The sequence below is a fragment of the Malania oleifera genome, chromosome 9 (genome assembly GCF_029873635.1).
Source record: "Malania oleifera isolate guangnan ecotype guangnan chromosome 9, ASM2987363v1, whole genome shotgun sequence".
Taxonomy (NCBI): domain Eukaryota; kingdom Viridiplantae; phylum Streptophyta; class Magnoliopsida; order Santalales; family Ximeniaceae; genus Malania; species Malania oleifera.
In genome coordinates this window covers 74383063-74409115 of record NC_080425.1, presented here as the reverse complement: position 1 = coordinate 74409115, position 26053 = coordinate 74383063, and the positions used below count along the sequence as shown (strand labels likewise).

Genomic DNA, 26053 nt, shown 5'->3' with positions numbered 1-26053 from the left:
AAAGATAAATATATTTAATTAAGGGATATTAGTGTTTTTTATAAAAAAATATTTGTTAGAAGGAATATAATTAATGGTATAACTGTATAATTATATATTTTATTTTCAAAAAAAAAGAAAATAAATAAAGTCAAGAAACTAAATATATAATAGAGTTGCCTTCTATAAATAACCCCAACCCTTTCCTTGCTCTTTGCGTTGCATCTGCGGAGTCCTGGTTGAGGTTCTGCTTGCAGTTGGTTTGGGGCAGTGCTGAGGGAGTGTCATCAAGAGGACAAAAAATAAAAACAGGGAGTAGTAGGAATGGAGGGGAAGGAGGAAGATGTAAGGCTGGGAGCCAACAAGTTCTCGGAGAGGCAGCCCTTGGGCACAGCGGCTCAGTCGGACAAGGACTACAAGGAGCCACCCCCAGCTCCCCTGTTTGAGCCTGGGGAGTTGAAGTCCTGGTCCTTCTACAGGGCTGGCATTGCTGAGTTCATCGCCACCTTCCTCTTCCTCTACATCACTGTCTTGACTGTTATGGGTGTGGGGAGGTCCAGTAGCAAGTGTGCTTCTGTGGGTATTCAAGGTATTGCTTGGGCCTTCGGTGGTATGATCTTTGCCCTTGTCTACTGCACTGCCGGCATCTCAGGTTAGCCCCTCTATGTTCTCACTGCAACTGGGTTCTGTTTCTCTCCTCTGTTAAATTGCTCTCTGTATCTTGGCTACTCTACTCCTATTTGTTGTTTATTTTCTCTGTACCGATGTGGGTCTTTTTCCTATTTTAGCTATAGCTAGCTTTCCATTATTTTTTTGCTCTTAATCTTTCGTTATTCGTTGGTGTTGATTTTGTTGTTCTTCCCCTAAGATCTTCTTCTTGTTCTTTTCCCTGATGTGGGTCTCTTCTGATTTTAGACAGGGCTTTCCATTTTCTTCCATATTCATGCTATTCCGTTGTCTGCTTGTGTTGATTCTGTTATTCCCTAGTTTCTTCATTTCATTCTTTTTCCTGATGTGGGTACCTTCTTATTTTAGCTATGGCTTTACATATCTTCTCTACTCTTACGCTTCTGATGTCCATTGTGTTTATTTTCCTGTTCTTCTTCCTGACGTTGGGTCTAAGCTGTTTGAGATTTTTTTTTCTTTGGGAGTGATGGAAACAAACTTTTGACTAATCACTTGAGGTTGTGCTTAATTAATGCAACAGGAGGACATATTAACCCGGCAGTGACCTTTGGACTGCTGTTGGCAAGAAAGCTGTCCCTAACCAGGGCAGTGTTCTACATGGTGATGCAGTGCCTTGGGGCCATATGTGGTGCAGGTGTTGTGAAGGGCTTCCAAAAGTCCGAGTACCAGATGTTGGGTGGTGGGGCAAACGTGGTTAACCATGGCTACACCAAGGGTGATGGCCTTGGTGCTGAGATTGTTGGCACCTTTGTTCTCGTCTACACTGTCTTTTCTGCTACTGACGCAAAAAGAAGCGCCAGAGACTCTCACGTCCCTGTATGTTATCTGTTCCTTTCTCTCTATTTCTCAAAACATTATTACACGGTATATGGGATGTATGTTTCTAATTGTACTACATCTGTGGTTAATACTCGTTTTGATGCTTTAACTTCTTGTGCTTTGTGACTGGGTCAAATTAGAACACAGCTATTGTTCATTGTGCATTTTCTTTTTGTTTAAGACTTTACCATTTACAGTGCTTTATGCTTTAGTCGTTGTGACCAAAGACTGCTAAAATAATTGAAATGATTTTCTTGGTTAGCTTGCTGAAATTCTTTTGATTATTTACCCCTTCTTGCTTTTTGATATTTGTATGATGATTCTAGGGGTTTTCTAAATCCTTTCTGAAATAAGTACGCTATAGTAAGCTTGTTACACCTCTGATATTTTTCACATGATTGGCTAGGAGTAGATGGAGTGGCTTAATCTTTGCTTTTTTCTTGGGATATGGATAGGCTCGCAATCTGTGAAGGGCTTTAATTCTTTTTAGCTACTCAGTGTGGGCTCACCCCCACCACACTGGTGTTAAGCCTCTGCCAATGCAGACGCGATAAAAAACACTTGGTCTAATAAATGCTGGATTGTCGTGCTTGCACTGGGAAGTGCTCACGGTACGGTGATGGGGATGAGCCTATACAAAAAGGGCTCATGGCATGCATTTGTAGTTGTACGATCCCCAATTATTTTTCTTTGAAAAAATATGAATCTAATAGGGAAAAAAATAGTGATGGAAAAATGTACCAAATGTATATTTCTATAAAAAAAAAATGTGTAGATAAGGTATGAAGTGAAGAGAAAGGGGAACAGGTAAGGATAGAAAAAGGAAAATAAAGAAGGGGCGGGTGAGGGGATTCAGAGGAAGGCTGCTATTTTGATTCTTTGATGCTGAGGGGGTGGATTTTCCTTTCACAACTAATCAAAATTTTAATAACTTTTTAGAAAGCTTTCACTTCATGTTCTTGTTTTTGTACTTGTAAAGGGAAGGAAATATGCAGTTTTCAAGCAATTTTTTTCTCAAATTATTGTAATATTGAGAAAATTGTTGTTATAGAGAAAACCTTTCACGAAAGCATTTTTTTTTTTTAAAATTAATGAGACAATAGGGGTTATTTGAAATTAGAAACACATGATTATCATTGTTATGTTCATCAAAATTTGTCTTTTCTGTGTAAGTCTATATGTTAAGTCTTTTGTAGAAAAATTTGTTTAGCAACTTCTTTCTTCAATCTAATTATCACTAAAAAGTGACATTGGGGATACCTGTGAAGGGAGTTTCTTACTAAAATGGGGGATTTGATACATAGAATGTAGAGTGATGTTGGATGGTTCTAAGTAGCCCTAGTCCTACGATTGACCTTTTTTGTAGTACAAACACAATATCACAATCTATGAGAAGAATTGAATTAATCAAGTATGAACATCACAAACTCTAATGATCACAAGTTGTTGAGATTTTTAAAACATATATGATTTGGTTCAAAGCCCTTAGTTGATCATTTCACTCAAGTAATCAAGTTTACTTTAAAAGATGTTATATTATAAGTTTTAGATTACAAGTCCTAGCGTACAAATCAAATATTCCTAAGCATGTTCATGTTGAAAATCTAGGAAGATTCAAAGAGAATGAACAAGGTTTTTCAATTAAGGCTTCGAGTAGAGTTTCAAGGCTTAGAAGGTACCTTTAGGGGCTATATTAGATGATCACAAATAAGGAATTGAAATGAGCTTACCAAAAGGTTCAGAATGTCAAACACCAAGACACATGAGTACTTAATCGCACCACAGACAAGCTTGTTGATCCTTAGGAATCTTGAGACAAGAATGAAGCTTGAGGTGGCTATGGTTGTGAGCTATGAAAGAGGTGTGGGTGTGATGACGTTGATTTTGTCGTGGTCTCTCACCACCCAATCTTCGGGGATACGGAATGTAGCCTCACACTACTCACTCACCCAATCTTCTTTTTTTTCAATTGATAATGCAAGATATCTTTTACAATACAAGTGATGACATATTTATAGCCTTACATGCACATGACTTGCACATGCCTTCTTAAAAGATTAAATAAAATACAAAATTGAAGTAAAACATTTAAAACATAGGTAATGAGGTTCCTAGGAAATAGTTTGTGTCATAGTAAATAGTTTGTTATAATAAATAGGTGCCTAGGAACTAGAATAATTATGATAAAGGAGTCTAGGAACTTAAAAATGAAATAAATGCTTCTTGAAAACCCAAAACTCGTTGACTTGCAAGCTGTCATGCTTATTTCAAGCTAGCAAATAAAGTGAAGCTTCAATTGCTGCAAATAAAGTTCACATCAATGGTGGACTTAGGGTGGTCATCCACGTGTCACAATATGTACGAAAGATACTTGAGGTGCATGTTGATCCTCATCATAGAGAAATTAGATGGAAAGCATATATTACAAAATTGGGGTTGCCACATCTTGAAGATGTAGGCAAGGGTGCAACACATAGATCAATCAAACGAAAGGGTGGTTCATAATGCAAATTGGATGTGAGCCCCATGGTAAGTTAGCGTAAGCGTGGCCCAAGTAACTGAAGTGTGGACAAAAAATGGGCTCATAAGAATGAAGAAAAGCCTTGATTGAGTGGGATGAAAGAGGTGTGGGTGTGTAGTGTTGATGATGACGTTGATGTTGTCGTGGTCTCTCACCACCCAATATCCGGGGAGACCGTAGCCTCACACTACTCACAAGAAAAGGAACAAGATTCACAAGTTCAAGCAAATTTTTTATTTTTTTAATTGATAATGCAAGATGCCTTTTACAGACAAGTGATGACATATATAGCCTTGCATGCACATGACTTGCACATAAAAGATTAACGAAAATGTAAAAGTAAAAACATTTAAAACATAGGTAATGAGGTTTCTAGGAAATAGTTTGTCATAGGAAATAGGTGCCTAGGAACTAGAATAATTATGTTAGTGGAGTCTAGGAACTTAAAATGCTTCTTGAAAACCCAGGACTCTTTGACTTGCAAGCTGTCATGCTCTTTCCAAGCTAGCTTCTAAGAGGAGCTTAAATTGCTGCAAATAAAGTTCACATCAATGGTGGACTTCGGGTGGTCGACCACGCGTCACAACATCCACGAAAGATGCTCGAGATGCATGTTGATTCCCATCATAGAGAAATAAGATGGAAAGCATATATTACAAAAATTGGGGTTGCCGCATCCTGAAGATGCGGACAAGGGTGCAATCAAGATGAAAGGGTGGTTTGAGAAATCAAAATGCAAATTGGATGTGAGCCCCATGGTAAGTTAGCGTAAGCATTGCCCAAGTAACTGAAGCATGGACGAAAAATGGGCCCATAAGAATGGAGAAAAGCCTTGATTGAGTGGGACAAAATAGTTGGTTGTTTGTAACCATTTAAAGGTCATATTGGAGGGAGGAAATAATTTAGTTCATTTGTCACAAGGTAATGTTAAATGTTGCTGCACTCATTTCAGTGCCTCTAGCTGTGTTGGGGGCTTGAAGATTCATTATGCCTTTTCTCCAATCCTAACTCCTCACCACACCTTTCCCTTTCTTCTTGTTGTTGGTTTTTTATTATTTTTTTAATTTTTTTTTGCAGGCTTGATTACTTTTGCCTTTCAAATACTTGGAGACTACCCTTCTATAGATTATTTTTGTGGGATTGCATCTTGATATCAACCCAAATAAAATGTTGTTTGCTTTTGACCCTATTTTTGTATTTTTGTATGTGTCAAATCCTCAATTTATTAAAAACCTTTGTGTTAAGATGTTTTAGGAAATGTTCTTGAATTTAATGTTAATAGTTGACATTGAAGTGTGAGATTTTTTATTGTATTAAATGGAAAATATTTCTTAAAAAGAAATAAAAGTGTTAACAAGTGTTCTAGCATACCGACACTTGTCTTTTTAAGGAATATTTTTTCATTTAATGCATTAAAAATCATCACATTCAAAGTCACACAAATACAAATACATTAAAATGCTAGAACATTTTTAAAAATAATATCTTTACTACTATCTCTAGGAAATTGACAATGAAATCCATTCTTATAATAATAATGCTAATTCTAATATCACTTGTTTGTAGGAATTGAGTTGTTATAAGGACGTACTTGATATTTATCTTAATAAAATGGGTTGAGTTTCATATTTGTTAAGCTTGCTACTCTTTTTTGTTTGTTGCACCCTGCACTTGCATTACATTATTTGTTAGGGATTGGGGAGCAACAATCACACACAAGCAAATATAAACAAGCAAAAATAGAACACTAGGTTTAACGTGGTTTGGTCCAATCTGACCTACGTCCTCGGAGCACACCAATTTCACTATAAACTGGGATAAAAATTACAAGGAGGAGGAGGCACCGCTCAACTCAACTCTCTCTCTCTCTCTCTCTCTCAACTCAATTTCACTCTGTTCCTCACACCTTCTTTAGCTTTGTTTCCACACACATGCATTTCATATATATAGCCATGAATTGGGGGTGAGGTAGTTGACTTAATTTCCACAGAGGTGTGTTGGGTTGGTGGAGATGGCTGCTAATCTCCTCTAGAAATCAATCAATTTAACAGAAGCGGTTGGAGGTTGGTGCTGCCAATGTCTCCACTTACAGCAAATCAACAATCTCCCACTTGGAGTCAGAGGCATCATCTTAACCAGTGTATAGGTAAATGATGTGCTCACATCTGTTTTCAAGCATGAAGACTAACTGAAGTTGAGCATAACTTCAGCTTCTTTGTAGTCATCACCTTTGTCAACATGTCTACTGGATTCTTGCTACTTTGAATTTTTTTTAAGTGCTAGCACTTCGTCCTCTAATAGAGATCTGAAAAAATGAAAGCAAGTCCAATGTGTTTGGTTCTGGAATGAAACGCAGAGTTCTTTGCCATTTAGGACCAAACACATTGGACTTTATTATCACTTCGTCCTATTTTTATTAGAGGACGAAGTTTTGGCTACCTTGAAAAAATATAAGGTAGCAAGAATCCAGCAGACATGTTGACAAAGGTTGGACTGTAGAGAAGCTGAAGTTGTGCTCAACTTTAGTTGGTCTTCATGCTTGAAGACAGATGTGAGCACATCATTTACCTATACATTGGTTGAGATGATGCTTTTGTCTCCAAGTGAGAGATTGATGAGTTAGAGTAGGTTGAGACGTCAGCAGCACCAACCCCCAGTCGCTTCTGTTGAATTGATTGATTTTCGAAGGAGACCGATAGCCACCTCCACCAACCCAGCACACATTGGTTGAAATCAAGTCAACTACTCGACCCTCAATCCATGGCTATATATATGAGATGTATATGTGTGTGAAATAGTCGGCGTAATTTCAACCAAGGTGTGCTAGGTTGGTGGAGATGGCTGTTAGTCTCCTCTGAAAATCAATCAATTCAATAAAAGCAGTTGGGGGTTGGTGTTGCCGACGTCTTGACCTACTGCAACTCATCAATCTCCCACTTGAGGACGGAGACATCATCTCAACCAGTGTATAGGTAATGATGTGCTCACATATGTTTTCAAACAAGAAGACCAATTGAAGTTGAACACAACTTCAGACCAATTGAAGACCACCTTTGTCAAATTGTCTGCTGAATTCTTGCTACCTTGAATTTTATACCAGTTTCATTATCAACATCTTGAAAGCATTAAAGATATCTGACTTATATTTCACAGGAGATCAGCAGCCACCTCTACCAACCCAGCACACCTTGGTTGAAATTAAGCCAACTACTCCACCCCCAATTCATGGCTATATATATAAGATGTATATGTGTGCGAAATAGTTGACTTAATTTCAACCAAGGTGTGCTGGGTTGGTGGAGATGACTGTCAGTCTCCTTTGAAAATCAATCAATTCAACAAAAGTAGTTGGGGGTTGGTGCTGCCGACGTCTCGACCTACTGCTCATCAATCTCCCACTTGGAAACGAAAGCATCATCTCAACCAGTGTATAGGTAAATGATGTGCTCACATCTTCAAGCATGAAGACCAACTGCGTGAAGACCAACTGAAGTTGAGCACAACTTCAGCTTCTCTGTAGTCACCACCTTTGTTAACATGTCTGTTGGATTCCTGCTATTCTGAATTTTATTCTAGTTTCATTTTCAACCATTGCTTTCCATATCTTGAAAGTATCAAAGACATCTGACTTATATGTCAGAAAGTAAACCTATAACTTTCGAGAATGATCGTCAATAAATGTAACGAAGTAATTCCTTTCGCCTGTGGATGAGACAGTCGTTGGTCCTCAATCATCTGAATCGATTAGTTCAAGTCTCTCCTTTGGGGTATGAGTGTATGTTTGGAAACTAAGCCTTTTCTGTTTCCTGAGTATGCAATTTTGGCACATGTTTATCTCTACTGATCATAGGCCACTCAATTCACTCAATTTTTCCTTTGAGTGTATCACCCTGAGTCTCTTCTCACTCATGTGAGTGAGTCGTCGGTGCCAAATGTTGCTATCACATTTCCTTAAGCAACTGAAAAGACATGCAGTCATTGGAGGTTAGATAAAGTGTTTCACTTTTCTTAGCTCCTGGCAATCGTCAGTGCACCATTCATCGCCAATGAATGTTGTGTATCTCTCATCTACCAATTGACCAATAGAGATCAAGTTCTTTCTCTGGTCTGGAATATATCTGACATCTTTCAGCTTCCATACTGACCTGTTTATCTTGATCTTTACAATTTTCTTGCTGGGTGTGTCGCAAGGTTGATCATTGCCAAGGTATATCTTACCGAAGTCACTTGGTGTATACTCCTCTAGGTAATCTCTACTGCAAGTGACATGAAATGAGGTTTTAGAGTCCTTACCCACTCCTACTTGCTTTCCAAAGAGCATATCAATATATCTCCTTTCCTTGAAGAAGAAGCGACATTTGCTTCTGTCTTCGCCTCATGTTGTTTCTTTGGACCTATGTGCTGGTTTTTGTAATGCCCGATATTTTTACAGTTCCATCTCTCAATGTTGTTTGTGCCCTGAGAATCTTTGGGATTTTTGGATCTGGACCGCCTCCTAGATTTGCCGTGATTGTTTGATTGGCCATGGCCACCATAGTAGTTAAAGGCGCGAGGCGCAGTGAGGCGAAGAGGCTTATGCCTCAAACCATGCGGGGCGAGGCGACCTGCAAGAGGCGGCTAGGCGAGACAAGGTGCAATGAGGTGACAGGCTCATTGAGTTGCGCCTTGTAAATTTTTAGACTTTTAACTGAGAGTAATAGCCATAGCCAGAGCCGTAGCCCTCATTCGACTCGAACAAACAGGAGCCCTATCCCCTTTTGGCCCTTCCAAGCCCCATGACCCTTTGTCTTGCACATTCGAACCAACAGGAGACTTCACGATTCTTCAAACCAGTTGTGTGAGTTTGTTTGCGAGCCTTCGAACTAACCAGAAGGCTTTGCAACCTCATCTTCGAGCTTCGAACTAGGACTGTGAGTTCGTCTTTAACATTTTGAAGAAGTATAACCCTTCGCGATTTCATTTCGAACTAGTAGGAGCCCTCGTGAGTTCGTTTACTAGCCTTCAAAGCAGTCGTGAGTTCGTCACGTCATCTTCGCGATTTCGTCGGGAGTTTCATGAGTTCGTCGTTGACCCTTTGAACTAGCAGTTGCAAGCTCATCTTTGATCCTTTGAACCTGTAGTCATGAGTTCATCTTCAATCCTTCGAACCAACAGGAGTCCTCGAGTTCGTCAGGAGTTTCGTGAATTCGTCATGGACATTTCCATCCAGTAGGAGCTCTTCACGAGCTTGTCTTCAAGCCTTTAAGCCTTCGTGAGTTCATCTACTTTGAAGTTCAAACTAAGTCTTCTTTTTCTTCTTCTTCTACTTCTTTTGCAACTTTTCTTCTTCAGTTTTTCTTTTGCTTCTTATTTTTTAGTTCTTTTCTATTGCTTGCTGCATGTTTAGGTTGTCTCGAGTATTATTCGTAGAGTATAGTATTTATGTAGTGTATTTGTTGTGTGCAAGTGAAAAAAAACGTGTGAAAGAAAAATCAACAATTTCAGCTTGCTTACCTATTGCGCAGCAGTCAATATTTTGAACATATTTGAAGTTGTAGACCTCAAATTGAGCTAATATTTTATATCTAGAAGGACAAGACAATCTACAACTTTTATTTTTTGAATAAATTCAAATTCGGTGTGCATGTAGGTGAAATATAGCAATCAATTTGGGTGAAGACAAGTCAACAATGCTGGCTGCATGCAGCTTCCTATTTTGGACATATTTGGAGTTCCAAAACTTGAATGAAGATGAAATTTAGTATCCGAATACCCAAGACATGGGATTACAACTTTTCAAGTTTTGACCAACTCCCAATTCCATGTGTAAAGGGGTAAAAATGGAGTAATCTCGTGGAAGTTGATAAAATTCCAGCTTGTGTTCAAACTTGCATAAGGTGCTTGTGATGCCTATAAAAGGAAACCTTGGGAGAGCTCTAGGGACACGAAATTTTGACCATTCTTCTCCCAAAATTGTTGTAGAACTTTTCTCTAAAGTTTGTGAAATGAATTGCAAGTTGGGCCGAAGTTTTTAACAAGGCTAGAGATGAAGCTCTATGTGTAGTATTTCTACTTCTCTACTTTGATTTAAATTGGAGTTTAATAAATGTAATATTTTTGATTTTATATGAAACTCTTTATCATTTTCAGTTTCAATTAAACCAAAGATTATGGCTTTCAAGTTCGTATAAATTCAGTCATGCTTTCTTTATGCGATTTCTTTTTAATTAATTAAACCAGAGATTATGGTTTTCAAGTTCGTATAAATTCAGTCATGCTTTCTTTATGCGACTTCTTTTTAATCATAGAATCCCTTCTATGCTTTGTAAATCTATTTCCTACTTTGATTCAATTTTATAACTCAATTGAAAATTTCACGTCCCAAACCTTCAATTGGAAAGTATTTCTTTGAAGAACAAATGATAAGCAAATGTATTTGATATGCATAAAACTCTTTTTCCTTGAGAACAAGAAGATGTTATCTTATAAGTTATCCAAAATCGATAATATATCTACCAATAATATTGTAGTAAAAGATCAACCTATAAAATAAAACTATGATTAAAAAAAAATCACATAAAGAAAACATGACTGAATTTATACGAACTTGAAAATTATAATCTTTGGTTTAACTGAAAATGATAAAGAGCTTCATGCATAATAAAAAATATTACATTTATTAAACTCCAATTTGAATCAAAGTTGCAAAGAAGTAGAAATACTACACATAGAAGTTCATCTTTAGCCTTGTTAAGAACTCTAACTTAACTTACAATTCATCTAACAAACATGAGAGAGAAGTTCTACAACAATTTTGGAAGAAGAATGGTAAGAATTTTGTGTCCCCAGAGCTCTCCCAAGGTTTCTTCTATAGGCACATCACAAGCACAAGTTTGAGCACAAGCTGGAATTTTATCAATTTCCACGAGATTGTTCCATTTTTACCCCTTTACATATGGAATTGGGAGCTGGTTAAAACATGAAAGTTGTAACCCTATGTCTTCGGCATTCAGATACCAAATTTCATATTCAAGGTTTGGAGCTCCAGATATGTCCAAAATAGTAAGCTGCACGCAGCCAACATTGTTGACTTGTCTTCACCTAAATTGATTGCTATATTTTACCTACATGCACAGCGAATTTGATTCAAAAGATAAAAGTTGTAGATATATATATGTCTTGTCCTTCTAGATATAAAATATTAGCTCAATTTGAGGTCTACAACTTCAGATATGTGAAAAATATTGACTGTTGTGCAGTAGGTAAATAAGCTGAAATTATTTACTTTTCTTTTATACGTTTTTTTCCACTTGCACACAACAAATATACTACATAAATACTATACTCTATGAATAATACTCAAGATAACCTAAATATGTATACATAGTCTTATTTTTACAATTATAGTTGATACAAATTAAAGTTGTGACATGAGTTTTTAATTTGACCAAAAGTATGAGTGTTAATGAAGTGTATGAAAATACTGAATTTTTAGACTATTACCACCTGCTGCTTCTTTTTCTAATATTACATGTAATTAATTATGTAGTTTCATTTAATGCAAGTTTATAACTAATATATGACATTTTTTTTTTGAATTTAGCTTCTTTTTTTAATTATGTAGATCCTTCATTTAATGCAATATACTAATGAAACTATACATTTTTCAGAAATATATTATACAATGTTTTGGCATTTGGGATATCAGGTCTTTAAATTTTAAATGGATTCTAGATGTTGAACTGTGTTTAATTATTCACGCTTTTGGCCTTTGTCTTGGCAATTTCATTAGATTCCCAATTTTGGTATTGAATGTTTTGGCATTTTAAATTCTAATATTACTAGATATTCATATGTTCATATATCGATTATCCCAAATAGGCATTGCACACTGTTTTAATAATTGTGCGCCTCACCTTTGTGAGGCCTGCGCCTTCGGCTTCAAAGGCCCTTTGCGCCTCGGCTCACCTTGCTCCTCTAACTACTATGATGCTTGCTTCCTTTTCCTCGGCTTTTCACGTTCAAGGCTGAACTTGAAGTGGAAGCATTGTTTGACTGCATTCTGATCTCTTTTGTCAAAATTATGCTAATGACCTTGTCATACTTCAGCTTTGATTTTCTTGTGGAGCTATTGATCGCAGTAACAATACCTTTCTAACTCTCAAACAATTAATTAAGAATTAGTAAGACACGAATTTCACTATTAAACGTAATTCCAACTGAGCCAAGTTGATCCGACAGCTCTTTGAAATTGTTCAGATGTTTGTCACCTGCAGACATGTTCATGGTAATAACCTTTTTATGAAGTGTGCCTTATTGGCAGCTGATGGCTGCTCGTACATGTTGGAAAGTGCATTCATAAGAAACTTGGTGGTTGTTGTGTGCTTGATATTGAAGGCAACTTTTGCTAGCGTCATCCTCAGTTCAGAGAGCTTTAGGTGAAGCAACTCCCACTCACCCTCCTTCATGGATTTTGGGTTTCCCATCAATGGTAAGTGCAACTTCTTACCAAACAAGTAGTTCTCAATCTACATTTTTCAGAAATTGAAATTGGTGTTGTCAAACATCTTGATCTTTGAGCTCTTTTCGTTTGACATCTCGATTAGCTTATCAAGAGATGGAATAAGCTCAAACGGACAGTACAGTTGGATTTGGGACTGCCGAAAACCTTAGAAATGATTTAAGTTGTTTGAAAAATGGACCTAAAATGGCTCCAAAAACCTAGTAAAACTTTTGAGTTGAACTCCGTTAATGGAATATTCTCAATATGGCTGACACTGTTGTTGATGTCATTTGTTGACACGACAATGTGGGGGCCCACTTGATGACGTGGCAAATATGGGGCCTAGTGTTGGTGTGGCATATGTGGGTCCCAATGCTGACGTGGCACTTGCCGTGTCAGTGGGACTCGGCTGACAAGGCGATGACGTGGCAATGATGTGGTGTTGACATAGATGCTGATTGGACGTTGAAGTCAACTCTTCTTCAAGCTTCATCTCTTGCCGTGAGCTCGCCGGTGCGTGGGGGCACGTGACATTATGTGCCGACTACTAGGCCTGCGTGAAGGCGCGTGGCAACGACGGTTGTCTATCGGAGGTGTGTGCGGGCTTGTGGGACCTCCTTTTGAACTCCGGTTTGCACCGTTGGCTTCGTTTCATTAAGAGGACACATTGGTGGGCTCAAAATTTAGTTTGGAGATACTGGGCAGAGGTTCCGATCTGGTGATTTTGCTTCGATCTGGCAATGTTGCTCTGGTTTGGCTTTGATACCAATTGTTAGGGATCGGGGAGCAACAATCACACACAAGAAAATATAAACAAGCAAAAATGGAACACCAGGTTCAACGTGGTTCGGTCCAATCTGACTTACATTCATAGAGCACACCAATTTCATTATAAACTGGGAGAAAAATTATAAGGAGGAGGAGACATCGCTCAACCTACATTCACGGAGCACACCAATTTCACTATGTTCCTCACACCTTCAGCTCTGTTCCACACACATATACATCTCATATATATTGACATGGATTGGGGGTGGAGTAGTTGACTTAATTTCAACCAAAGTGTGTACTAGGTTGGTGGAGGTGGTTGCCGGTCTCCTATGAAAATCAATCAATTCAACAGAAGCGGCCGAGGGTTGGTGCTGCTGACGTCTCCACCTATTGCAGCTCAACATTGTTGAATTGTAAAATCATTTCCAACATTCAAGTGTGGTGAGTTGTCAACCAAAGTGAGCATTCAAAGTTCAACATGGTACAATGTCTAAAAAGGTGGACAATCAAAGCCCAACATGGATTGCTCATTCAAAGTCTAAAAGAGTAGGTTTCTTCTTCTAGGTTTGGCTACCCGCCTTGATACCAATTCAAAGGTTGGTGAGCTACCCAACCCATTTGTTAAAAAAGGAGGCTTACAAACCCCTATAAATATAGGAAAGTGGTGAAGAAGAAAGATATCATCCCAAGTATCTCCAAATCCTACTCCAACTCCAAAAAGAGAAATCAAGTACTTTCCTGTAAAGTATTTCCTTTTGTAGCCCATTTCTAGTTTCTCCTATTTTATACAAAGATTTGTATACTCCTAATTCAAGAGAGAGTTATCGTTATTTTCCTCTTGTAATTAAAGAAGAGAAGTTTAAACATTCTTTTTTACATAGTGGATTCATTCTAGTTTTACTCGTGGTTTTTCCCTAAATTTGTTAGGTAGTTTTTCACCTAATATTTGGTGTCAATTTTTACCTCTCTTAGCGCTTATTTTAGCTACGTGATACCGTTCTGACCCATCATTCCATAATAGTGTATGTTTTCCCAATTTTACAGCCCACCACACTTTGAATTTCCACTTTGGTTGACAGCCGACCACACTTGAATGTTGGAAACTACCACACTTTGAATTCTCACTTTGGTTGATAGCCCACCACACTTGAATGTTGGAAATGACTTTACAATTCAACATTTTCTCACTTAAAATCATTTTCAAACATCTTTCCATCCTTTCTAGTCTTGTTAGTTCCATGCCACTTACGTTTCTATAATAAGAGGATCTACTGTACCATATAAACTTGTTAGCGTTGATTGGTTTTGTCATGACATTTGTTAGGTTGTCTTTGGTGTGATTCTTTTGCATGTCTACACTTCCTTCCTCCACAACTTCTCGAACGAAATGATATTGTATAGTATGTTTTATCCTGGAATGAAAAGTCGGATTCATTGCAATATGCAAGGTACTCTGACTATCACAATACAAAAGAATTCCCTTTCTTGTGTGTGCTCGAGTTCTTCCATTAACCTTTTAATCCATATTGACTCCTTGCAAGCATGTGTAACTTGTCTTTAGCTTTTGTTGTAAATAAAGCAACACAGTCTGTAAACGCATAACCTGTAGTGGATTTATTTTTTGGTTAAGATCATTTGTAAAATTTGAATCAACATATCCGTTGACAATAAATTTCGATTCTCCGTAACATAATGCTGTTGAGAATTTTACTTGTGAGTTTGTCCCACATTGGAAGAATTGAGTGGATGATGGGTAGTTATATACATGATTGGGCATATAATCTAATAGGCTTAAGCTTTTAGGTCAAGTCCACCCATGGACGACTCTAGTGTTAACAAGTGGTATCAGTGCCAACGATTCGTAACTCTGGGTGAGCGACATTATAAAAGTTGAGATGTGAAGCTAATTCTCATCACGTGCTAACAGTTTGAGGACCAAGTGTGTGATAGAAGCCAATAAGGATTATCTAGGCCAGGGATGGATCAATCAAGATGTGAGAGATAGGATTGGTTCAGAGGCACTTAAGGCGCCAGTGTTAAGGACCACTTGAGCAACTGTTGTGGAGTTGAGGTTATTCCTATATAAGGGAGATTTTTGTTCAAGGGGGAGCAATTGAAACTCACAAGTGAGAGAGAGATTGTTGAGAATTTCACTTGTGAGTTTGTCCTACATTGAAAAAATTGAGTGGATGATGGGTGCTTATATACATGGTTGGGCCCAAGACCCAATAGGCTTAAGCTTTTGGGTCAAGTTGGTGCTCACTCATGTGTCTCAAGCCCACCCATGGACCCCTCTGGTGTTAACAAATGCAACATCTAAGGTCCTTTTGATGTATCTTAGGATCCTCTTTATAGAATGCTAATGCTCTTTACTAGGATTAGCCATAAATCGATTGACCACACCAACTGCTTGAGTAAGATCTGGCCTTGTACAAATAATGACATATATTAGGCTTCCCACTGTTGATGTATATGGTACTTGAGACATTTCCATTCTCTTTTTACTTCATTGTTAGGACACATAATTGAGGTTAATTTATAATTGACAGGAAATGGGGTAGAAATTGACTTACAATCTTGCATGTTGAAGCGTTGCAACAAGAGTTTCTTCAAGTATTTCTTTTGAGAAAACCAAATTTTCTTGTCTTTTTTGTCTTGGTTAATTTGCATCCCAAAAATCTTATTTGCTGGTCCCAAATCCTTCATATCAAACTCCTTAGACAATTGTGTCTTCAACTCTTGGACTCTTTATTTCTCGGGGCCTACAACCAACATATCATCTGTATACAACAACAAAATAATGAAATCATTATTACTATGTACAATATTTTGCACCGAGTTTGTTGTATCTGAGGCTAATTATGAAGGAATCAAATTTCTTGTACCAGCATCTTGGCGCATGCTTTAAATCGTACAGAGATTTGGTTAACCTGCAAGCCAAGTTTTCTTTTCCCTTTTTTTCAAAACTTTCTAGTTGGAGCTTGTAAATATTTTCTTCATGTTCTCCATGAAGAAAACCAGTTTTCACATCTAACTGTTTTATATATAAATCAAACACCACACACACAACCAATACAATAATGATAGTAGTAAGTCTAACAACTGGAGAAAATATTTCGTTAAAATCAATACCTTCTTTTTGAACATATCCATTCACCACTAGTTTTGCACGATATCTCGTTCAACCTGATCAGTGTCATCTCGCTTAATCTTATAGACCCATTTATTTCCAATGACTTTATGTCTGTGTGGTAATGGAATAAGATCCTATGTCTTATTTCTGTACAAGACTTCAATTTCACCCTGCATTGTTGTCATTCACAGAGAAACATTAGGGTTACTAATAACCTCATGGAAAGTTGATGGCTCTCCATATTCTGTTAGAAGACAATATATAGTATTGCTTGCCATGACATAATCTGAGTGCCATGATGATTTTTTTATCTTATGCATTGGACGTCGAATTTGTGTATCATTGGCCTTATTTAGTTCTTGTTCCTCGTGCTTTGGTGTGACTTCAGAAGAATCTTTCTTTTCTTCTATTTGAAAAGTAGTAGTCTCTTTAGAAGTGCTGTTGTTTTCTTCATTTTGCAGTTCATTTTCTGAAAATATTACATCTCTGCTAACAACAACCTTGAGGGCAGAGTGGGATCCAATAGGCAATGCCCCTTGACTCCATCATCATAACTCAAGAATATTCATTTCTTGGATTTTGGATCCAGCTTCGTTCTTTCTTGGGAATTATACATCACATATGTACGACATCCAAATATATGGAAAGGAAAATATTGTGATGGGTGTCTTTAAATCAATTGCTGATGATGGTGACCGATTTATCAAAGCTTTGGCTGCTTCTGCCTAGAATGATTTAGTTGCAATCTTCAACATAGCCCTCATCCTCTCTAGTAGGGTTCGATTTACCCGCTCTGCTACACGATTTTGCTAAGGTGTATGTGCAACAGTAAATTGCCTTTGAATACGTGTTTGCTTGCAAAATGTAATGAAATTACCATCTGTGTATTCCCTTTGATGCTTGATAACACCGAATCTGTCTATGCTAGATAAAGATTGGCCACAACATTGTTATCCATCTCGCTCCATTTTTTGTCAATTATCCTTGTTGGTCTGTCTCCAATTGCCGCTAAGCAATTGTCCTTCCTCAAGAGTGCCTTCATCTTCAATTTCCAAAGGGAGAAATTACGCCAATTGAACTTCTCAGTTTCGAACTTTGCTGCCATCATAGTAGATAAGATTTATTCTTCCATTGAACCGGCTCCCACTTTTTTCACTGTGAACAATATCGTATACGTGAACAGTATCATAAATGAATAGAATTGTATACTTGAACAAATCTCGTATATGTTAACAATATTGTAAAAGTATACAACGACACGTATGAATAATAGTCGTCAATAGTAACTCGTAACACAAGGCTCCCTGATACCAGTTTTAGGGAATAATGGGTCTGAATCGTATCACGTAACTAAAATAAGAAATGAGAGGGGTAGAAATTGACACCAAAAATTACGTGGAAAATCCCTTAACAAATTAAGGGAAAAATCATGGGTAAAGCTAGAAGGAATTCACTACGTAAAAAAAGATGTTACAACTTTTCTCTTTAATTATAAGAGGAGAACAATGATAACTCTCTCTTGAATTAGGAGTATATAAATCTCTCTATAAAATAGAAAAAACTAGAAATGTGCTACAAAAGGAAACACTTTGCAGGAAAGTACTTGATTTCTCTTTTGGAGTTGGATTTGGAGATGCTTGGGATGTAAGCCTATTTATGGGGGTTTGTAAGCCTCATTTTTCAACAATTAGGTTGGGTAGCTAACCAACTTTTGAATTGGTATCAAGGTGGGTAGCCAAACTTAGAAGAAGAATTCCACCCTTTTAGAATTTGAATGAGCAACCCATGTTAGATTTTGATTGTTCACTTTTTTAGACTTTGAATAAGCAACCCATGTTGGACTTTGAATGCCCACTTTGGTTGACAGCCCACTACACTTGATGTTGGAAATGACTTTACAATTCAACAACATTCATAACTAGTCCAAAGGGTCAAATTCTAATCTAATAATTTCTCTTATTAGGTTGGATAACTTAACCACATTACATTTTAAACAATTATTGAATTTTGAATAAAAAATTAATCATTTAATTTAAACTTTCCTAAAGTCCCTCAAAATTCAAAAATATAAATGATTGTCGAAAAAATGTTATGTGGTTGCGTTGCCTAACTAGTAATTTGTTATAACAACAAATTATTAATTGGGTAACCTAACAATAATTTTGAATCAAAAATTAATTTTTTAATTTAAATTATCCTAAAATTATTAAAAATTATTTAAAATATAAAGATGTAATTGATTGTCTAAAATGTGATGTGATTGGACTGTCTTATCGAATAATTTATTTGAATTAATTATTAGGTTAGACAGTTTAATCATGTTACATTTTAGGTGGATTTTGAATTAATTATTAGGTTAAATATTAGTTTAAAAATTTCTAAATTTACTTAAAATTCAAGACATGAATGGTTGTCTAAAATGTTATGTTGTTAGACTGCCTAACTTAATAATTGCATATTTAGAATGAGAAGTTATTAGTTTAGCAACCTAATCCTGACATATTAGGAATGATAAATTATTAGTTATGTAGCCTAATAATATCATATTTTAGACAACCAATCATATCTATGGGCTTTAAATGATTTTGAATAAAAAATTGAAGCTATCCAAAGTTACATTTTAAACAACTATTGGATTTTGAATAAAAAATTAATCATTTAATTTAAACTGTCCTAAAATCACTCAAAATTCAAAAATATAAATGGTTGTATAAAAAATGTTATGTAGTTAGGTTGCCTAATTAGTAATTTGTTATAACAACAAATTCTTAATTTAGCATCCTAACAATAATTTTGAATCAAAAATCAATTGTTTAATTTAAACTTTCCTAAAATCAATACCTAACAATAATTTTGAATCAAAAAATTAATTGTTTAATTTAAACTATCCTAAAATTATTAAAAATTATTTAAAATCCAAAGATTTGACTGATTGTCTAAAATGTGATGTAATTAGGTTGTTTTATCGAATATTTCATTTTAATTAATTATTAGGTTAGACAGTCTAATCATGTTACATTTTAGGTGGATTTTGAATTAATTATTAGGTTAAACATTAGTTAAAAATTTTTTAAATTCACTTAAAATTTAAGACGTGAATGATTGTCTAAAATGTTATGTGGTTAGACTGTCTAACTTAATAATTTTTTATTAGAATGAGAAGTTATTAGTTCGGCAACCTAATACTGACATGTTAAGAATGAGAAATTATTAGTTATGTAGCCTTATAACATCACATTTTAGACAACCAATCATATCTATGGGTTTTAAATGATTTTGAATAAAAAATTGAATGCGTCAAGTAAAACTTCCCTAAATTCATTCAAAATTAAAATGTGATATAGACTTAATATTCTTTTTAAAGGAATTATTAAGTTAGGTAGCCTAACCAAGTTACATTTTAGATAAATTAATCATATACTTAAATTTTAAATAAAAAAATAATTGTTTAATTTTAACCTTCATAAATTCACTCAAAATTATTCAAAATTCAAAGATATGATTAGTTGTCTAAAATGTGACGTGGTTAGGCTATCTACCCTAGTAATTTCTTGTTCAACCAACTAGCTCAAATCCATTACTTTTAATAAGTTCTTGAAAAAAAGTTAAAAGCTGACATTTTAAAAGTTACAACGATGTTTACAATATAAACACCTTTTACTTTTAAGGAGGAAGGAGAGAAGCTGAGGCGAAAATGAGGCCAAACACTCTTATTCTAATTTTTGCTGGGAGGAGAGGCAAAAGTAAAAATGTTTTTATAGAAAAGGAAATTTTTGTGTCACAAGAGACATCTTAAGTAGTCCTTGCCTGCCACATCTCCTCAATCCTTTCTTAATGGTCCTTGTTAGTAGGAGGTGGGACCCAAGAAGTGGAAAAAATTTGCTTGGATTTTTATTTTAAGTAAAATGAGTTTGCAAGGCTTCATATAAAGCTTCTTGCTCATTTTTTTTATATGCACGATGCAGTGGTACATTATCTTGTATAACCACAATCACTCGTTTAAATGCTTTACAATGTAATATTGTGTAGTGCGCCATGTGAGTGGTTGAACAAGATTCTACTTTTTTGCTATCAGACTTGCTCTTATGTTTGTTGGCACTCTGATCGCTCCCTCTGGAGTTTTTTATTTTATTTTATTTTATTATTTTATTTTTTAAAAACCAAATTAGCTATTTGAACCATTTAATGACACTAATTGGCACGTGGTTGCTGTTTTCATCATCAAAATTATTGTAATTATATACCGAGTTTAAGCCTTCAAAATTTTGGATCGGTATGCAGTGTTGAATTTCTTGTAAGTGCTTTTCTTAAAATTTGGAACACACAATTATTGTAATTTATATTAGGTTGTAAGAGCATTGGAAAAGATTATTTGGATATTTTTTTATAGCTACGGATGATGGTCATTTTCTTTTTTTAACGCTTACATATTACTTCAAATTTTGGGAAGTTAAGATATTTAGTCACATCCACAGTTGTAAATAATAATTTATTAAAGCTATTCCAATGTTTCAAAATTTGTAATTGTACCTAAAATTTTGACTCTTTTAAGATTTGGTCATAATCACATTCACATGATGAAAATTGACCATCATTTCATAAATGCAGAATTATTGTAATGTTTTCTGTGATCTTGTACTCGTGCATGGTGGTATTGAAATTGAAGTAGCATCTCAAAAGAGGGTGACTATATATTTGAAGCATCAGCATACGAATACACCTTGGGCAAGATTTGTTTGCACTTAATGGCCTCTAATAGAGGCTATTCTTTTAGGTCTATATTAAGTGAATTTGGTAAATCTCTAAATGAGTGCTGAGAGCCCTCTTGACTGAAAGAGCATTCTCCCCCTTGCTGATTTCGTCAGCACCATCTAACGGAGTGAGGTTATCTGTCATTTTGACACATTTGCCTCTCTCCTCTCCTCTCCTCTTCACTCCACTGAAGAAGCCCCTCGGCCAAATCCTGTCCCAGTTTCTCTCCTCTACCCCACCTCCATTCCCATCTCTACTGACCATCACCTTCCGCAGCTGCTCACCGCCTCTGCAAACTCAGATTTTGAGTGTACACTCCCTTTGTGGCTTAGGGGGCACTTGAACCTGTGCTCTGTTCAATAGCAAACTCAGATTTTTGATTTTTTATCCACTTCCTCTCCCCCCCGCCCCCCCAAATTTATTGTTTAAATTTTTTTTCCCATTTAAATCTTGACATAGTGCTGAGAGCCCTCTGACTGAACTAGCATTCTCCACCTTCTGACCATCGTCAGCACCATCTTATGTCATTCTAACACATTTGCCCCTCTCTTCTTTCCTACTCTCCACTCTACTGAAGATGCCCCCTGCCAAATTCTCTCCCACTTCTCCTCCCTCCCCCATTTTCATTCCCGTCTCAACTGGTCTCAACTGCTCACCGCCTGCCTCTGCAAACTCAGATTTTGATGGTATGCTCCTGTTGTGGTTTAGGGGCACTTGACCCACTGTCCAAAGCAAACTTAGTTTTTTAATTTTTTGGTTGTGTATAATTGATTTTGTACATGTTTATGAATTTTTAATGCTTCAAGTTGAAATACAACCCCCCCCCCCCCTTTTCCATTTTTAAAAAAATCTCAACATAGTTAAGAATTGATTGTTTTTGTATTTTAGAACTCAAATCCGAAGTTGGAAATAATAATTTATTTTTTGTAATGCTTTTATGAATCTGATCATATTACTTAAAAGTGCATCTCGAAGTAGAGTATGCTCCCCGCCAACAAGGCCAAAAACCTCCACATATTTAAGAATTTTGATTGTTTTTGCATTTTAGAACTCAATATTTCTTGAATGAATTTTGATTGTTTTTGCATTTTAGAACTCGTCTACAACTGCCTGATACTGATTACCTTTTAATATTTACTATTTACTCTATGTTGGGGGTGTAGGGAGGGTGGTGGTCTTGCCAAATCCCATGGCTCATCTAACTCGAGACGTCTTTAACTGCATGGTTAATATTTTCTATTTACTCAGACGTGTTTTGCTCATCAAAGTTTCAACATTGTCATCTCATTTGTGTAACATGTGTTTATATTTGGTTATTCCTCTGAGCTTTGATCCCTAGTTCATGATAATTTTTGCTACTTGATGCTTTTGTTTGCCTAATCTAGAAAAGATTTAAATATATTTGTGAATACACATGGTTGCTCATCAAAGTTTCAACAGTGTGTCGCCACTTCTGTATGGTAGCTCATTATAATTTGCTACATGCTTTTGTTTGCTTAATCTATAAAAGATTTAAACACATTTGTGAATACTTCACATGTTTGCTCATCAAAGTTTCAAGTGTTGCCAGTTCTGTCTCAATGTTTTGCTTGGTCGTCCCCTCTTGAACTTGATATATATAGTTAGACTGACTGCAGTGGATTAGCACCATGAACTGGGAGAAAACTAAACTATGATTGAATATTTCTGTGATTATTGTTTGTGGTGCAGATTTTGGCTCCTCTAGTTTAGTTGAATATTTCTGTGATTATTGTTTGTGCTGCAGATTTTGGCTCCTCTTCCTATTGGGTTTGCAGTGTTCTTGGTTCATTTGGCAACCATCCCCATCACTGGAACTGGCATTAACCCAGCCAGGAGTCTGGGGGCTGCCATCATCTACAACAAAGATCATGCATGGGATGATCATGTAAGTAGTATGACCAGAATCACACACAGTTCTGCCTTTATTTTTCGTCATTGATGTTAACGAGACTTATTTTGATTTCTCAACTCTCTCAGTGGATCTTCTGGGTGGGTCCCTTCATTGGAGCTGCTCTCGCTGCTGTGTACCACCAGATTGTCATCAGAGCTATTCCTTTCAAGGCTCGGGCATGAGTCCCCCCATATCGTTGGGGAGTGCCAATCTCCTCATCTTCCCCCCTGCCTTTCCACGCATCTCTTCTTGACCCCCTTCTTTGTGTTTTCTCTCTCTTCCTTCGTTCTTCATGTGTGTAAATTATGAAGTAATTGGTGCTGTACTCGGTTTGTGTTGAGGTTTTGGAATGAAGAATTCTTTTGTACCCTTGTATTCATAGTAATTATGAAAGATTGTATTGTGCTGATCAATTCTGTGCTTTGCTACTGTGTGGTGTTTGGTCCCTTTTGCCCAAACGATTCCTAACTGGAAACCCTTTATAATCTCTTGCACATATTAAAACCTTGGCACGTGTATCAAAGGTCATTTAGGAGATTCAAAAAGCCACCTGGTGGCATGAGCATGTGTGCATGGGACGAGAACGCAAAAAAATGTTAAAGTTGGGGTTTTAGAACTGAAACTCCGAACGGAGCCCAGGAGTCGATTTGCTCACGGGGTTTGTCGGTAGCTTGCTCAGATTCTGTAGGTGAAAATTGCTGCTAGCCCCAACTCCATAAGAAGCATTGCATTAAGCTTAAAATTTTTTTATAAGAGGAATTGTTGTACACTTTGTATTTTATACGGGGAATATTGAATTAATACATTGCAGCAATCAATGATAAAGTTTCAGAACAACACAACCATGTAGTATATATGAAAGTAATAGAAATAACGAGGAATTACGTGGTTCGATAATGTCTACATTTATGGGAGCAATTGGTCAAGATTTTTTACTATCTGGTGTCGAGCACTTGCAACATTTGCTACATTTCAAATACGTTAAGAACAATGTATATATAAAGTTCTCGAAGGTTTTTCTTTCAAATTCCAATCAACTTAACGTTCCTCTTTCAAAATTCAAAAGTTTGCGCTGGGTTTCCAAGTCAAATTGTTTACAGATTGGGTCAAATTGTCGATGGTTTTAAATATAATAGAAATTGTCTGAAATTGGGTGCCAAACTGTCGACGATCATAGTCAATCCGTCAACAGTTTCCTTACTGCTCCACCAACACTTTGATTTTCTTCTATATTCGCACTTTGTACGCATATCTCATTCAGTATATGAGTCATATATCACAACAATCTTCACTTTAGCGAGTACACACCCCTTAGGAGAAATTGAAAACATAGCCCACTACTCCACCTTGACCTTGGGACATTAGGTTGGGACCATCTCCCTTCTAGCAACTAGAGACATGAAATAAGTCCAAGCAATGCTTAAACTTTTCCGTGGTAACTGATTTTGTCAAAATATCCACTGCATTCTCAGATGTGTAAACTTTCTCAAGTATAAGTTCACCTGAATAAATCAACTCCTGGATCCAATGTGTTGGTCTCACAAGGCTTTGAGTCTTGTTTTGATGATATTAACACATATGAACTTAACATATTTGGTTAAGTGATGATTCAGGACTCAAGTGTTTAAGAACAAGTACTTGACAAAGTCTTTTAAAAGTTCGAACTTAATGCTACAAGATCTTATGAAGCTAAAAACTATTGAAGCTTAAAGTCAAGTTAAACATGAAGGAAGTCAAAGCAAATACGTGAGGATACTGAGAGCAAAGCAAATACATGAAGAGTTAACGCTTAGAAAGTTATAGTCTTTTAAGAAGTCTCATGTAAGTCTTTAAACGATCTCAATATGGATGCATAAAGTTCTTAGGTTAATTACTTGGACCTAAATACCTTTTAAAATACTTAAAAAATATTTTTATAAGGTCAAAAGTTATTTCAACAGGGTTCAAATTATTTTTGGAATGAAAAACACCAAAACGGGATTCTCCAAATTCACTTCTTTTTTCTATATCTGCATTGATGAACAATTTTCTCTATCAATGGTTTCTTATCTTCAAAAATGGTCAACATGAAAGTTATAGGATTTTTTTTTTGACTTTCTTTTGATATCAAGATCGTCTTATGTGAAGTTTTATAATGAAAGTTATACCCAAAATACGGAAGGGTGGTTGAAGTTGACAACATCAAGCGATTGACTTGTTTTGGTTAGATGATTGTACTTTTTATGCTGAAATAAATTGGGAACACATAATAGACCTAGTCAACTGACCCATGAGTCCAGGCGACTGACTCTATTCTGACTTTGAAATTTTGCTGGATTTTAAAAGATTAGGCGATTGACCCCAATAGTTCAGCTGATTGAACTTCGTAACGGTCAAATTTAAACAGCGAAAAAAAGTTTCCAAAATAGATTGCTTGACCTCCAAATTTTATGAAAACTTGGGAAACACTCAAAGTAACTTAGGAAATATGAAAATTAACCTTTTTCTATCTATAAACACATGTTAAATCAAAGGATTAAAGACACCAATACCTACAATCAACATTCAAGCTTAATATTTTCTACTCTTCAAAAGCCATCTTGCTAAAACTCTTGCGGAAGTGTATACTGTGTGATGACTTGCTTAATTTCCAAATTTATATATATAATCAATATCACAATTCCCAGCTCAGCAGATCATAATACACCTGGACCCGTAGGTACCAGGGATAAATCAGAACACAACACGGAAGCTTAAGCAGCAGGAAACATACAACCACAATATAATAATAATGAAACATCCATCATATTACCATAACTACCAGAGTCACTATAACCACTGTATTTCCATATATATACAACCCCAAAAATGAGATCTAGGGACATTTCCCCAAAATCTAACTGTCCCTACAAAACTTAAACTTCAAAAAGGGCATAACTGCTTTAAATCAGCGGAGCTTTTCCCGCTCTCCTATCTGAGGCTTTTGAAAAGTTTATAAAATTTAGGGGTGAGACACCT

General features: G+C 36.3%; 1 protein-coding gene across 3 annotated transcripts; it reads left to right on the top strand.

Annotated features, from left to right (window-relative positions):
* The first annotated feature begins 152 nt into the window (after positions 1–152).
* On the top strand, positions 153–23469 carry LOC131164814 (aquaporin PIP1-3). 3 transcript variants are annotated; one of them, XM_058122299.1, is made up of 4 exons: positions 153–631; positions 1187–1482; positions 22910–23050; positions 23143–23469. In XM_058122299.1, the coding sequence occupies exons 1-4, from the start codon at positions 304–306 to the stop codon at positions 23236–23238; spliced, it is 861 nt and encodes a 286-aa protein (XP_057978282.1). In that variant the 5' UTR covers positions 153–303; the 3' UTR covers positions 23239–23469. The 3 variants fall into 3 exon arrangements, with proteins under 3 accessions (XP_057978282.1, XP_057978284.1, XP_057978283.1); XM_058122301.1 differs by having other exon boundaries at positions 179–631; positions 22855–23469; XM_058122300.1 differs by lacking the exons at positions 22910–23050; positions 23143–23469 and adding an exon at positions 9636–10151 and having other exon boundaries at positions 179–631.
* Positions 23470–26053: the final 2584 nt, after the last annotated feature.

Bases quoted from the DNA above. Each gene is read 5' to 3' on its own strand.
- LOC131164814 (XM_058122299.1), top strand. From the start codon at position 304: ATGGAGGGGAAGGAGGAAGATGTAAGGCTGGGAGCCAACAAGTTCTCG. The intron at 632-1,186 runs GTTAGCCCCTCT...TTAATGCAACAG, and splicing joins CTGCACTGCCGGCATCTCAG to GAGGACATATTAACCCGGCA. The intron at 23,051-23,142 runs GTAAGTAGTATG...CAACTCTCTCAG, and splicing joins ATCATGCATGGGATGATCAT to TGGATCTTCTGGGTGGGTCC.